Source organism: Protomyctophum parallelum (assembly GCF_964188405.1).
Source record: "Protomyctophum parallelum genome assembly, chromosome: 14".
NCBI lineage: Eukaryota > Metazoa > Chordata > Actinopteri > Myctophiformes > Myctophidae > Protomyctophum > Protomyctophum parallelum.
In genome coordinates, this window is record NC_139709.1 from 42,955,014 (window position 1) to 42,971,487 (window position 16,474).

General features: G+C 41.4%; 1 protein-coding gene across 2 annotated transcripts in view; it reads right to left on the reverse strand.

The window, feature by feature from the left end:
- The window catches only part of usp33 (ubiquitin specific peptidase 33), a 33,570-nt gene that overhangs the window by 5,791 nt on the left and 11,305 nt on the right, over window positions 1-16,474 (reverse strand). Inside the window, exons 5-19 of one of the 2 annotated variants that reach the window (XM_083781635.1) lie at window positions 12,333-12,485; window positions 11,933-12,041; window positions 11,527-11,596; window positions 9,364-9,477; window positions 8,535-8,613; window positions 6,732-7,020; window positions 5,234-5,374; window positions 4,747-4,862; window positions 4,142-4,314; window positions 3,746-3,816; window positions 3,585-3,618; window positions 3,415-3,460; window positions 3,119-3,299; window positions 1,323-1,449; window positions 926-1,095 (exon numbers count right to left, since the gene is read on the reverse strand). In XM_083781635.1, coding sequence (XP_083637761.1) covers window positions 926-1,095; window positions 1,323-1,449; window positions 3,119-3,299; window positions 3,415-3,460; window positions 3,585-3,618; window positions 3,746-3,816; window positions 4,142-4,314; window positions 4,747-4,862; window positions 5,234-5,374; window positions 6,732-7,020; window positions 8,535-8,613; window positions 9,364-9,477; window positions 11,527-11,596; window positions 11,933-12,041; window positions 12,333-12,485 — 1,873 coding nt within the window. Of the gene's footprint in view, window positions 1-925; window positions 1,096-1,322; window positions 1,450-3,118; window positions 3,300-3,414; window positions 3,461-3,584; window positions 3,619-3,745; window positions 3,817-4,141; window positions 4,315-4,746; window positions 4,863-5,233; window positions 5,375-6,569; window positions 7,021-8,534; window positions 8,614-9,363; window positions 9,478-11,526; window positions 11,597-11,932; window positions 12,042-12,332; window positions 12,486-16,474 lie in introns of both variants that reach the window. The other variant, XM_083781634.1, reaches the window with a different exon arrangement.

Below are 16,474 nucleotides of genomic sequence, written 5' to 3' on the forward strand. Positions count from 1 at the left end.
CACCCCCTATTCTACTGAAAGCTTCATCTAGGAGAAAGAGCAGGATGTATTCTCCAGCCCTTGGCACACATACAAGTCCTCAGCAGAGAGCAGTATGTAGTGGAGATAGTCTCCAGACTCTCCACACAAGGCTGGAACAATATCCACATTACTGCGGTTATGGTTATATGTGGGTTTAGCAGTAATTAACAGTAAGTAATTCCTTTTTATTAATTCATATATCATGAACGCAACATCGAATTAACCCCAAATTGGATTTACTTGTTGAGGGGTTGTGCCCCTACAAAAGCACATTTACTTCTGCCCATAGTGGGTACCACAAAAGTATGATGTATAAATACTATGTATAAATAATGTACTGGTATATAACGTATAATGTATAAATAAATCCCCAAAGCGTCTTCAGGTCCTGACGGCCATAGATACAGTATATTTAGATACCGCATTGGCCGCTGCTATTCATTAGAGCGATGCGTCAATGTGGCTGCCATATGGGAAAGGGCAAGCTGTGCCTCCTAATCCATGTATTCACCATGTACAGTATGTCTATGGAAGCAGGAGGCCACTCCAAAATTACTGTATAACTCGCTGAATTCACAACCAAGTTTGGTTTGCTACAAATGTCAGACATGTAGTTATGATATAGGATACTACATAAAACCGAAAAGGATTTTGCAGTGGAGTTATGGTAGGTGTCCCTTGCCAATATGGTGGTGTTGTGGATGTGCGACTCTTGTGACCAATGCAGTCTATGTATTTACAGTATGTCAATGCTACAGGCTGCGCCTGCAACCCACGACTTACACAGCCTAGAGCTAGGCAACACAGCCCGTCAGAGATATGCGCCCTGGAGCACACCTTTCTAGTTAATTTAGCAATTTAAATATTTCCCAGGTGAATAACTGCACATGGCCCCATCATGTACCTCCGTGAGAGCAAAGGAAGTCATCATTGGAGATGGGCCCCGGCTCGGCGAAGGTCTTGAACTTGTTGATCCACTGGCGCGAAACGTAGAACTGCAGTAGACTGGGCTCCATCATGTTGAGTAGGCCCGTCACTCTCCTACGCTCCTTCAGCGAATCCTCGTTGCTCTTCCTGAAACAGGACATGGCATTATGATGTACTTTTATGTATACACAAGCTGTAACAAGAAACTTTGAACCGAGGGCTCAAATTGGTGTCTTAAGCTGTATCAAAGGTCAAACATTTCTAAGGGATAAAGTAGCACAGTGCATCAGCTCAAATGCTGTGAAAGCAGCAAGTATATTGTTAATTTGTTTAATAAATTACAATGAATGAGTTATGAGTATTGTGTGTCTTACTTGTAGAAGAGTACGTAGGCCTCAGAGTTTTGGACACATGACTCTGAAACCTCAGTCACACTTTGGTCATCAAACTCGTACCACAATTTGTTGTGGTCGTTTCTGCTGTATGCTATGTAGTGGCCAGCTGGGGTGAGACCAGGAAAGGGAGTGAGGACAATACATACATTAATTAAATCAATACATTTGAAAGCTGTGTAAAAGCTGGTGAATGTATTATACAGTACCTGAATTTCCCCCAATATATAAATACAGTTTTATTATTATAACAAATGGGAAACGGTTACAAAATTGTAACCCATTTGTCACCTGGTGCTAATTGCTAATTCCCCACCAAATTAGACATAAATGGTCTCATGAGTCATGTGACAATGACCGTCAAAAAGGGTCTTGATGGGGGTCGGGGGGCCCGGGGTCAAACTATCTACTTTCCAATATAATATGGTAAAATATGTGACTCTACTGGCTCGCAGACTGATACTGTTGAATTGGAAACAAGCACAGGTTCCCACTCACACTACACTTATGAAAGATGTTATGCACTACTTGCAATTGGAAAAGATAAAGTTTGAATTGAGAGGGAGTGAAGATAGATTTTACCAGACATGGCAACCCTTCATTGACCATTTCAATAGGTGCACGCTAACCCCTCCTACACAATAGATAACATATTAGAAAATTGGAAAGAAAAGTAAAGAAAAAAAAGGAACTGAGGATTTTATTTTATTTATTCTCATTTAAAAAGAAATGTCTGTAATTCTGTTAATTTACAACAACGTGTTGGGAAAGTTTTGAGAGCAAGAGTGTCTGTCCTGTGGTCTTTGTTTTGTTTGTCTGTTCACATTTGTCGTTGTTTAACTGTTTCTTTGTTTTTTTGTTTTTATCACATTTATATATCTTTTTTATTATGTATTGTATGTGGAATTTACATTACCTGTCTTTATCTTTCATTTTATAACTGAATAACTCATTTTTATTGTCAAAGATTGTCATATAAGTTGTCATATACAAAAAATGCCTAATAAAAACAGTATTAAAAAAAAAAGAAAAAGAAAGGGGTCTTGATACTCTATACCGTTTGCTTGTACTTGCTGGGCCTATTTGTTACAAAAGAACGCCAAATCTTTACAAAAGACCTCTCCAAAACCACTTTCACTTTGCCACATCCGTCGCACAAATGGACGTTGCCTGGCGGGGATATGCGCTCCGAGTGCACTCTAGTTTGAATTGAGTTTGAGTGTATTTTTGGCCCTTGTGCAGTATGTTGCCTGTAACCTGAGCGAGAAGCCAAGTTTTTGTCCACCGGCCACAGTGGCAGATGGATCACAAGATTAACCAGCCGCTTACACTATTATGAGCCAAACATGTTCTTTTAATTACAACAGAACCCTTGATGATTCATCATCTCTCAAAGTGGTTGTTGTTTCAGACTATAACAAATTAAATTGACCGGCATTTGGCTAGTCTCGCTTCACCACACGATCAGAGAGCTCCAGCTACCGATAAGTCTGTCTGATGACATCTACATGCAATGTATTGGTTCGAATAGCAGAGAAAATGACCACAGACAAAGTAAAATTTAAAAGTTTTTTCTTTTTAAATCACAGAATAGTTTCCAAGATGTGACCATGTACAGTATATTATCCAGACTAGATTTGACAGGTGGCCAGTGTAAACGTCCCATCCTGCTTGTAAATCTGGTGAACGAGGAGCTTACTCTACACTTGCACTGTATATCACTCTGGTTAAAAAGCATTGGCCTGGCATGTAAAATATTTGTGGCCTTGCCCACTTACTGCTGGGAGTGCCATGGTGACATATGACAGACAGCAGGTCATAGGTGGTGGTCTGGGATGAGCTGTCCTTGGCCAGGAAGGGCTGCAGATCCAAGCCCTCCAGGGGGAACGAGACGTGGGTTCCAATCTTGGTAGAGAACATCAGCTCATGTCGGAAACGCTTCAAATGGACACACAGGATCTGGGACAGAGAGGTTTTATTTCATACATGTCTGGTGTAAAGTCCTATAAAACGTGCCATAACAAGTCTGCTTCATTGAATTGCTACAAGTGCAATTTGATGCTGCATGCTGTACCTCTGGTAAATTTTGCACTTTGCAGAATTTGACTCCATTTCGTAATCTAGATGTGGGAATAAAAGAAAATAAGAACAATTGTTAAGAAACATATTGATACAGGTTAGTAGTTTCAGATCAAACATTACTCATGATTCAATACTCAAAACTGATACTTTAACTTTACTCACTTCTTGCATTTTTCACAGCTATACATGTTGTCTCCTGAAAAACACAACATATTTGTTCAAACATTTATTCTGAATCATTTGTTTAAAGTCAGAACCGATATTGGCTACATAGGCTTGCACACACATGGCATAACACAACACTCACAGGTCCACTCGCTCACCTTTTAGCTCGTCTCTGGCAAAGAAGGCTGCCAAACAGTCTTGTAATGTGACCACTGGACCCCAGAACCAGCTGAAATAGCAAACACACGACAGACATGGAGGCGGATTGGGGAGACAGAGGGAAGATCAGAAAGGACCTTGGCCCCAGAAGTAAAAAACAAAGCAGGCTAAAGCCTAAGAATGACTGTACTTCATGGTACAGGAACTAAATGCAGGAACCTAGCAAACATAGGGACTACAGTATGTGGCCCAGAGGAGATCGAGGGCCATGCCTGACATCTCATGCAGTGTAAATGTTTTAAGCAAAATATACTTCAGAACCCTTTATAAAAGGGAGCCATATGCTAGCACGCATGAATAATCAATGTGGTGTAAACCAAGCGTAGTAAACAAACCTCTTAATGTATTCCATGACAAATGCGATCCAGCCCTGTGGTGCGTACGCCTCTCCACATGAGCCGGCTTTGACCAGGGAGTTTGGGTGGGTGGCAGAGTGGAGCTTGGCCAGGTCCTCTTTTCCTGGGATGGGCAGTGAGATGTCCTGGAAGTTCTCTAAGATCACGGACACCTGTGATGCATGGGGTACACAGGTAGTTAGTGTTTGACTTACTGGAAGAATAAAATTCTTCTGTGCCCATAGATGGCTTAGTAGTAGTGAAAGGAGTACATGTGAATAGCAGAAACAACAATTTCTGCGTTCTACGCGCCGATGCTGTTGGCAAGGAAAAGTTAAAGCAGCCAATGTAAAATGACGCATTTTCAACAAATCTTACATGCAAGATTTTCCAGGGTATACTCTCAGTACTCTTAAGATAAATATGACAATGTTCCCCTTTAAGAGAACCCAGTCCTTGTAGCTGTTGTGTAATTTAGTAATTCTAATGGCCTAGCACTGTCCTGAACCTCTGCTATATGGTGTCACTCCCCGTGTTTCTGTCATGTCACAACAGCAAACTTCTCCCCACTCAATCTATTGTTAGTTAATGTCTCCTACACTTACCCGGTCACAGGTGAGGCACTGAACCGAGCTGACAATGGTGCCGTCAAATACGTCTGAGATGACACTGCGGTACTTCTTCTGACGTTTACTCTTGTGCGGATTGAAGGTGGTCATTGCTACGGAGAGGCGTAGAAGGGAGAGTGATTCAAGCAATTTAGTGCAACACTTCACGGATCACTCAAGGCTGCAACTGTGCGTTTTGTGCCCCTCTTAGATCACAAGGAACAGTAAAGCTAGACGATGCGTTATGGGAAACACATTCATTTTAATCCTGACTCCACCTGACCTATGTTTAATGTAGATCATGATTCATGACTCATCCTACTATATATCCGGTGTCCCCTCCCATTGTGTCAGCATGGATCTCTAAAACATTGCTGAACACCCGTGGCATATATAGTTAATATAAATTAAAATATAATAAATTATAGTGATTCTCATTCTGAACTCTCATTTACTTCCCATTATGCTGCCTGGTGCTAAGTACCTTTCTTGTGAGCAGAACTGATGTTTGGCCAGCCGGAGGAAGACTTCGGAGGACTGCAGGACATTTTTGGAAGGTGTCCATCCATGGGGACCGGGCTCTGCGGTCGGATCGTGCTAGACACCTGTATGTCTGGGAATGAGTCTAGTGGAAAGCAGACAAAAAGGCCTGGTTGAGACAAGAAGAAGCTTGGAGGGATAATATGGAGTGGAAGACAGAACAAAGACATCTGTTCAAGTTCTGTGACAACTTAAATGTAGTCTCACGTAGCCAGACAATTGGAGATCTTTTCCTACCGGATACGTCTGGGTCCGAGACTCTGGGGAAATCTATTCAATTTACAGCCTAGAAGAGCAGAGAAACCCGCTAACAAATCTATGCGTACTGCTTATAATCCAGTCTGTGTGTCTCAATATGAAAAACACCCCTAAAGTTTTTATATTGTTCTGCAATACAGTTATTTCTTTAATCACTGAATTGTTTCTACACAGTTTCAGAAACTACACTGAATTTATGTCACCAGATATATCGGTAGGCGGAGATCTCCGATAGCCTGGCTAAATCAGAAGAACTTGAATGGGCTTTTTCATGGCACATTATAAGCATATACATTTTTATAGGAGATTCTCAAAAGTTTAGATGAGGACAGATGTATGATGGCCGCTTGTCTTCAAGGTCAGAGATATTCAGTATTTTTGCCGTGACGTGAACGCCCCTCCAGAGATACTTCCGGGTCCTACTTTTGTGTCACTTTTTTGTCCCCATAGTTATAAACTGTGACGCTCCGTCGGACTAAATCTGAGACGAAAACAACCACGAAAGTCTAATTTTACCGCTTTCCTCGCAAACAACAAAGCTGCAGCTCTCCCAAATCTGGCTGTGACAGGCCGTCTGCCCCACACAGAATACTATCGACAATTTATTTCATTGTGTCAACTAAATCCTCATTAATTGCAAACTAGATTCAACATACTCAAGCCTGCACACATTCTAAATATGCCCCTGAAATATTGTACTGAGAAAATGGACTGTTAACACCTTCAATAATAATGATAATAATAGTCTTTATCGTCTCCACATCATATATTTTCTTTGTCATGGACACTTGTACAAAACATTAATAATTCTACTCGAGTTGGAAGCATTAAGACCCATTTTAACCCTCAATGGCTTCCTTTCTGAAAAATAACGTCATTGTAAAAAGATTCACGCGTTTAGATATTCTATTTACAATGAGATGCGGACGGGAGCTGGTGCCACTTGGACCCGGACGTGACGTAGTACTACAAAATGTCGGACTTAAAATACTGAATATGATGTGGTAAACAAAGCCAGTTACCTGTGGTCCTGCCCTGGACTTTGATCGCCCCCTGGCTACTGATAATGGGTGTGGTCTCATTGGAGGTGTCAACATCTTTGTCCAAGTCTCCCCCAGAGCTCCCGCCAGCTCCCCCGCAGCGGTACAGGTCATTAATCATATTCTTCTCCTTCTGCCACTCACGGTTGGCCTGGATGTCCTCCTGATCAGGAATGAACATCTCTGCCTCATTGGTCTCGTCCTTCGCCCTCCCTTCCCCGCCGCCGCCGCCACAGCGCACCTCGTTGTCAGCTCGGTCGCTGCTGCCGCAGGACTCGCACGACTGAAAGTCGTTGTCCGATTGGCTGCGGTTGTCATCCTCGTGGACTTCGTCCATGGTGATGCTGTTGGATTGGTCTTCGGGCTCATGCTGCAGCTCCTTGAGTTCCTCATGCAGCTGGTCCATCAGACAGCGCAGGAACTCCTGCGAGTCCTGGGAGCCACAGGGGAACATTAACTTTCCATTAGCAGCTATACAGAGGAGGTGACGTCCAGCCCAATGCTGGTACTTTTCTTTCATTTTTTTATGATCAGCACTTGGGTTTTTTACAAAGAAAAGAAAAGAAAAAAACCCACAAGAAACAGCAACAACAACAGAATACAAGTAAGCATGGACATTATGTATGAGCACAAAAACTTACGTATAAAGGAGTGGGTGAAATAATTTTGTGCAAGCTTCATCCAAATGCAGTTATATTGTTAACCACTTTAAACCCGAAATACTTCATTGACTGGAGTCCCCCAGGGGTCTATACTTCGTTCCGTTCTACAAGCTTACTACATTGTGAGGCGTTGTGAGCTTGTAGACTGGCCATTTTTGCCAAATGAGGCTAGGGTTCACGTAAGGAAAAAGAGAGGAAACTAGATAAAGTGCTCCTCAGGGCACAGGTCTCCACCAGGTCAGGTTGTGGCCTCCTGGTGGTGCTATAGGCCAATGTGTAAAGGGTGCCATTTCTTCTCACGCCTTGGATGGCAATTGGATTATTTGAGGCATTTTGTTCCAAAAATGTGTTTTGCAAAAAGATCACCTGGTGGTGCTATAACAGGCCAATGTGAAAAGGGTGGGATATATTCCTCAGCCTAGTAGGAAAGATTTCACGTAAATTGCATGCTGCGTTCATGATTTGAGGCTTTTTGTTCAAAACGGGCCAATCCTGCAAACTTTGGGGCAGAGGTTCATCGTTGGAATCCAGGGGGTGTGTGTGCAAAACTTGGCATCGACCAGGTTAACGGTGCCGGAGATTAGCAGTTAATTCTAGTGTGAAAATGGAGTTTGATTGGTAGAATAGTGAAAGTGACAAGTTTAAATCTAACGTCCACTATTGCCACTGCCAGTAGGCAAAACATTTTCATTTGACCGAAATGAACTGAATTTATTTTCATATCATAAAGAAGATCTACATTGCCTTTGATTAGGCCACACCACACAGAGTGAAACCCAATGCTCGTGAAAGTATAATCAAAACGTTAGACACCTAATCAGTCAAGTGAACTTCCCTCTCCCAGGATGTTCAGTGTTACTCCATTCATGAAGACGCTAATTTCAAGGCTGTGCAGCCTAGCGTGGTGTAACGAATGAATATTCCCCAGTTAAGTCCTTTGCACAAACACTGGCAAGCCGAGAGAAAACGCAGCCCTTTATCGTGTCTGTTCGGGCTTACAGTATGAGATTTGCTGACAATGTAGCAGCTTCTGTGTAGCAGCTTCAAACCCAATTATACATTATGGTATATCTTATTTATAAAACACTGTTTACATGTCACAGTCAAAATCTAATTGAGCATTTACTTTCCATGAGAGAATTAATTATGTGTGAAAGGTTGTGTGAGAGAGAGGCAATGACTGTGAAAAGTGTGCCTTGAATTTGCTAGAATCTGCTACAACCTCTGGTGACACAAGCACTTTCTTTGTGTACTGTATTTACTTCACCAGGCTGAAGAAACCGACCTGCTGGGAATATCCTCGGAACATGGGGTTGACCGCCTTGATCCCCTGGAACAGGTTGGTGGGGACCACATAGGAGGGCCTGCAACACCACACAAGAGCCTTCTCAAACAGCACCCCAAACACTGAGTTTTTTGAAAACCAGATACATTTTGTATATGAAAATTATAATTACTTACAATACAAAAATAATACTATGGTTTAAAGCAGGGGTTCTCAACGTTTTTGGCCTGGGACCCCCGGAGATGCTATGGCACCGTCTCGGGACCCCCGCCCCGCCCCCCTCCCGACCACCAATATAAATTGACCGCTACAATAACTTTAATAATAGAGACAATACACCATAAATAAATACTGAAACCAGATATAATCATTAGGGAAGGTGTATTTATGTACTATGTGTATTATATGTATGACTATGTATATATGTATATGTATACTCTTCATTTCCATTTTCCAGCCATTCAGTTGCAGTTCTTTTCTTTTCTTTAATAATAATAATTTGGGGACCCCCCAAAATAATTTGGCGACCCCCTGGTTTAAAGGACATAGGCTCTAGGGCATTTCCTTAAAACCTTGCTTTACATACGTACATGCTCTGGATTAAGAGTGTCTGCAAAATGCCTAAATTGTAAATCGTATAATGTATGTACGTCTTAAAACCAAGTCAAAACTAGATTATAAAAAAGAAAATCTGTGGCAACTGCAATATGCATCACCCACCCACCCCTATAATTTGTTTTCCAGTTTACGAACATGAATCATTGACGGTCGTAAAGCAGACAAAATTCATGGGCTGAGTCTGGAAGACTGATGAGAAAAGGCAGCCAACCTGTTCTTGTGCCAGAGGTCTGACACTAGTTTCTGGTAACTCTTGCAGAGTGCAGGCTTCTTGTCCGTCCTCACCAGGCCACCACATTCAAGAAAGAACTGTGTTAAGGGAGGGCTGTACAGGACAGGACAGAGAAGTAAACAAATTGATGAAATGTCTGCACCAAAATAGTTCTGTTCCTGGTTAGTCCAGAAGTGCTGTAGTGACTGGCTCTGAAAAATTGCAAAGCAACACATGCCCCCATCAAAACAGGCAGTGATTGTGATTGACTATTTTTAGGGTAACAGTGACCTGCTTTTCGTACACGACACATCGCCTTCCCAAGATGTATATATGGGGTATGCTCCGGACAACATCTCTGACAGACCTCTCTGCCAAATGACACCCCTCAAGTGGGAGACTAATAAACTCTCACTGGTAAACAAAGTCTGTAGACAGAAAATAATTGAACTTCAAAAGCCAAGTTATAAATATGAGCTTTGAAGTTATGATGGCAAAACATAATAGCATGCATAGGGATATTTGTGGTTAAAGAAAAACCAAATCCCTGTTTTTTGGGGGGACTGACGAAAGTAATGAGGACTCCACTGTAAGAAGAACATTAGGGGATTTGTCATACAAAAAGAGAAATTGCTGTGGGGATTTCATTTGAGATAGAGCCTCTGTCTCAAAAGGTGGACATAAGAGTAGAAATCACTTCGCTAAGGCTTCGTACAGACAAACATGCTCTGTGCATGCTCTGTGTTTCATGGCCGCCTCAATGCTTTTCCAATGGAAGTCACATGGTTTGACCAAACAGTTGTGTGTGATGGGGGGATCAAACACAAGTGTTTGGTCAAACCACGTGACTTCCATTGGAAAAGCATTGGGGCGGCCATGAAACACAGGCAGAGCACAGCAGAGTTGTTCTTTATGTGTGTACGAAGCATGAGAAGACAAAGAACATACAAGATTAATGAGGCATGGAAATTATGCAGCCTCTAGCCTGCATAATAATCCAGCGCTCCCAGGAACGAGCATGCATAAAAAGGTCTCTCCTTCTGAAACTTCATGACTCAGTTCTCTTATTTGGGGAACTTGATTTAGATTGCAAATTTTGACCCACATCCCTGACTTTTTCTACCACCTAGTGGTCACCAGTTTAGGCTCTGAGTGCCAGATCTCCCATTATTAAAAAAAAGAGGGCGTTAAAAAAAAATACGTCTATACGGGCATGGCATCCAGTGCATAGCTGATTTAGATACGGGAGTAAAATAAAATTTTCATTAAACTCTTTGAGGGGTAAAATTGGTCTGTAATCAGTGATGTAAATACGTAGGTTTTCAATGTAATGAGTCCCGGGATGCAGGGATGGTCTTTTAGATGAGTCCCAGGGACATTTTATGAGTCCCACTTCAACGACATTAGGAGTCATATTTTGCCATTTTTACAAATTGCAGAATTTAACTCCCATTTCATTTTATATGGTTATAATGTGGTTATAATCAAGTAGAAAACAGAAATGATTATTATAACTAAAGCTAAATAAACTAGAAAAATAAATATTACAGTAATACAGTAGTGCATCCCGTGGATGCAGAGGACGTTGTTTTATTGCGTCCCATAACTATAAACTGCGTTTTGGGATTGCAAAATGCACCCTATTTGAATCTCTGTGTAATGGTTTACTGATTTTACTGTGCATTCAGGTCCATAATGAAAAAGAATACATACATACAAATAGGAAATTGAGGAACAGTGAGGTCCAGGCTGAAATTATATTCAAATAGAGGATGAGAGAGCAACTCTGCAGAAGGAACCAATAAAAGAGACCACATGGACGCCCAAGGTAATCTAATGGACAATAATGAGTTAAAAAGAAAGAAAAAACACCCCCAGTGACCTGGGACTAAACAGTAAAGGAGGGGGTGTAACAGTGACAAACGGCAAGGAGAAAGAGGAGCTAATGGAGCACAAAGGGAAATGAAGAAAAGGCTGAAGATCAACTGCAACCGAGGAACCTACAGGGATCTACAAAGGGCCATTTCTGTCATCTGAGATGGTGCAGTGCAGCCATTTGCACTCAGCCTTTGCTCTCCCGAATGAGCTCAGGCGAGAACTAGGGAGGCCAATGTTCAGACGCAAAGGGAGAAGACGATGACAGGAGGCAGAGATGTGTCTCACCAGTTAGACAGGGCCTGGAGAGCAGCGTTCATGTAACAGGTGTTGCCTATGTTCTTCAACCCCGTCAGGCCTGAGGAAGAGGACATGGCATTAGATAAAGACATGGCATCAGCACCACGGTGTGGATGCATACCATTCTGCAAGTACAACAACAACAATACATCCTAAAGGCCAGAATATTTAATTCCTCCCAATATAAACATTCATTCAACATTAAGATTGATTGATGCAGATGCACACAGATTAAACTATTGACAGTGAAAATGCTGGCATTACTATCCACCCACTGATCTACTGTACCAGGGACTCTAATAGACAGCCTTTGAACAGCTCATTCTTCATTCATTCATGTCTCTATCATACAACCAGTACTTGACAACCCAGACACAGATGTGTTTCTGCTGACCTCTGGTACGCAATTCATCCTCCTCCTCAGTCTCCATGTCCAGGTCCTCACAGCTGCCATTAGGGGGCACTCTCAGGGACGTCGGGCTTCCTGGGGTCCTGCTGTTGTCCTACAAGAACATGTTCAACACACGCCTTATCAGACCCACCTTATCGACTCGAGACACGTGGAAGATATGTCGATTCAAAACAATGACTCAGCACATAGCAGTGGCATTCCTTATCAGACAACTGTGCAAATGAGTGAGAGAAAACAAAGTTACGTAACTGACTACAAATATGGAGCATGCAAAGTTGTGTGTTGTTGTGCATTTACGTCCCTCAAATAAATAAACACTGGCCATAAAAAAACAAAGAAAATAACAATCATCTAACCAAATGTATACAAGTTAAATGCTTACTTGACAGTTGGAGAGCTGTGGAGAGGGGAGGGGCTTGCTGTTGGCGAGGGGTGAGCGAGGCCCCAGTTTACGCTCCAGGAACACCTCCTTGCCACAGGCGTAGCACCACACCCGCAGTGTGGTCAAGTTCACCGTCAGGTTGTGCCGCGTGTCCTGTACACAGGGTTTGAAAGAAGGTTGTTGATTAGATGGGATTAACAACCTGAATCCCATTAAAAAGGGCAGTTTTTCTGAATTTTTACTAAAATGAATAAATATAAATTATTTTAATGTTGCATGATTTTCTTCTGTAAACAACGTTGTGCTCTCAATTGTTTACATACGCCGTACGGCACATTCAGTATAAACACCCACCTACACCCTATACCCCACATACGAAAACAAAGGCTAAAAACAAATCTCAGCGCAATATCATTTCGCAACATGAAACCACATCTGCCGGAAAAACAGAACGAAACCACAACCAGGCGACAGGCCACTGCATTTGGAGCCACGCCGTTCTGATTACACATGACAGGAGAGGAGGAAGAGTGTGTGTGCGTGCAGCAGGGATGGACGGTATACCACGGGAAATGTGTGTGTTCTGCTTCTGCTGACCCACTGCTGGTCAGACAGACAGGCAGACAGCAGCAGCCTGGCAGGCAGGCAGGCAGGAGAGCGACCCACTGCTGGTCAGACAGACAGACACCAGCAGCCTGGCAGGCAGGCAGGAGAGCGAACATGAGCAGTAGCAGCAGTACAAGCGGTTCCTGCATTATTCATCAGGGGGGCTGGATGCATTAGCCTTTTGCACAGTTGGGCAGGGCAGAGCCAAGCAATGTGGAGCGAAGCTGGGGCACACACCAGACCATGAACAGCCATGAAATGTCCTCTACTTCAATTATTTATGGAGGCCCCTTTTACCCGGCAGGAGACTAATATTATAATTTTTTTGTGCATGCGTGTTTCATTTTACTCCAATAAAGCCGTCTCGCATGGCAGCTTGACGTTTGAGTCAAAGTTGAGTCACAGTTTTCCCAAAGGAATGATGTTGCTGACGACATCTAATAATGTTTTTCTGGTCTTGTAAACTGTCCCTGACCAGCAACAATTGAAATGACAGATATCAGATATTATAGACTCAGTTCTGAACATTAGCTTTTTTTTCCTCCATACAATTATACAGAAATTTCTCTTCACAATAAAGTCCTACAGTATATCCAACATTAATTCTAATTTGAAACTGAATGATAAAAGTCAGAAGCTTTATCCATTGAATGCACTAACAATACCACTGGAAAGTTCACCACTAACCCCAAGAATGCTTAACCCTAGAACACTAAACCCGGTTGATTTTCCCCCGGACAATTATGTTTTTGTGATTTTCATAATGTTGCTGATGTCTGATGTGGGTCGGTCCTTGGGTAGCTTCATGATGCTCAGTAAAGGTAAGTTTGTTTCCTTGCCCACATCCCTGGCTTTTTCTACAGGCAGGTGTTCAGGTGAATTTCAACCACGTATAGTAATAGAGCGATGGAGAAAAATCATACTCTGACAATAAGATTTATTTTTCCACTGGACCATTCTCACATGTCACAGGAATGGATGGACCAAAAGAGAAGTTCCCAGCTCCATAATTCTTTTTTTTTTAATACTTAAAAGAAATAACCCACATTTTTCACCGATTTCTCCCCCATGATAGCCCCCCCCCCCCCCCCCCCCCATGCCCCATGATCTATTTTTCTCTTTTTTTTCATGTTGAAATATTAAAGATGAGTACATCAAGTTGCCATGTGTTGTTGTATTGTAATATATTTTGATGAGAACATCTACCCGGGTTTAGTGATGGCGTGTCAAAAGTTGTGTTTAGTGTTCTAATCTAGGGTTAAGTCAAATGTCAAAAGCTACGCTGTGTAATTTTAGAAATGTCAACAAGGTTTATGAGATCTTGAAGAAGTCTCTGGAACATTGATTGAAGCTAGAGAGAGTAGCAGTTTGGCACAATGTTGAAACAAAGTTTCAGATTTTGTCAGCCTGAATCTAAAAATACTTAAAATAGCAAAATTGGTATTGGCCTTCAAGAGCCCCTTATCAGTCAAAACCTACACAGATGCATCTTGTAGGTTTACGGTTATATGTCTTATCTTTGAGCCATGTAGATAAGTTGTTAATAATTAAAGGTCTAGTGTTCATTTGTGTATTACTTATACAACTGGGGTGGTTGTATTTGGTCTCAGATTCAGATACCTTTATTTGCCATTGTGTAAAACACATAGGAATTTGCTTTGACATTGCGTGTGTGCATTTCTTTTTCCTTTTTTCACATATAACAAAAATAACAACACAAATACAACACCTCTCTGCTCTCTCTGCTTGAAACATTATATTCTGTGTCTTGGTTGGACACAACCCAGTTTCTGTTTTCACACTAATTCAATTTCTTCCCTCAGCAAGCAGGCAGGCACTATTAACCCAGTGGTATTGTTTCCTCGGTTCAAATCCGGGGTACAACAGGGAAAGTTACATAGTGCAGCTTTAATGATTGTGAATGATTATTTAAAGTGTCAATTGTTTCCAACCAAAACTAGGATCTGAAATGAGCCGACCCACCCTCATCTCCACCAAATTGAAGACTGTAAATATTCAGTTCATAGCCTGACTATCTGAAGCCCATATATTATATTATAATAATATATATCTCTCACAGATATGTCCCAGTAGGAGTCTTTTCTTTATTAAATAGTCAAGAGATTAAAACATTTCCCTTCCCCTCAGGGCCTTTGGAGCGCTAACTAAGCATTACCTCCTGCCTTTAAAGGGTTACACCCTGAAAAATAGAAGTGTTGCTCCTAACTCAAATGTTGAGGTATTTTATTTTATTTTACATAAATCAGTGCTATTGAACACGTCTGTGTGTTGTTTTGAAAATAATGAACCAATGGAATGAAGTAAAAAACGCTTTGGACAAAACCTTTTGACCCTCAAACTGTCTGTTAAAGCAACTAACTCCACCACCCCCTCTCATGCAAGTAATTGACAATATATAAAGTTACAACACCAACTTTGATGAGGCTTTGTTTTCAAAATATAAGGTTTTCTTAATTTGCTGAAAAATGTATATTTTTTATTTCCCTGAAAAATGAACATTTTGGAGTTAGGTTGTTTCTTCACGACAGCAGAGATGTGCATTATGTGTACATACAGTATTAATGCCTTGTCCTTTGCGTATCCTGAGCACATGGACAAAAATGCCTAGCAATTTGTTTGGTATGACAATACATTATTTAACTTTTAATTCACTCTTCTCATTTTTCACCGTTTTACTCAACACTCGTCTGCCCTTTTGGAGTCAACGGTATTAATTCCAGAGGCTGAATGAAGGATTGGGCAAAAAGAGGAGGGGGTGATACTGTATTGCGCTGATAGTAGTACTGATCCACCCATCTCCCTCTGGAAAACAGAAATAGCGATTAATTATGAATGATCCAGGTGGAATATGATAATACCTTTGCGACCAGATTTTGTAGTGGCAAGGATTGAATGATTCTGTCTTACTCATGTCTCTCTTTTTTGGCCTTTGTTGTTTTTATTTTAATTACTGCTCACAGCTTCAAATACTCTCTTATGTCTTCCTATGAGTATTATATTGTATTGTACTTTAATTCTGTACACATTATCCATCTCTCCCATATGCTTTAATGTATTATTATTATTATTTTGTGGACAAATGTGGACAAAGAAACACTATTTGAAAAATGATTATTATTTTGTGGACAAATGTGGACAAAGAAACACTATTTGAAAAATGATTGTATAATATGATTGTGGATGTCCCTAAATAAAGAATAAAAAAATATATATATGAATGATCCAATACTGAAGTTCAACTGGATTTCTAGATTGTTAGTAGGATGTACTTTCCACAACACAAGCAGTCGTGCACTGCAAAAACAACATGCATGCCATGGCACTGCGCTTTGATCATGGAGAAAGGGATGAAAATATCATCTAACACTGGGGGATGATGTTATTCCTATTTACAGCCCTGGGACTTTCCTTCATTCTTCATCTGTGTCTCCCGCTGCCTCAAGTTAAATAATGACATGCCTCTTTCTCTTCCATCTTTTAAACCACATCCATATTCACAAAATGAAAATGTGATG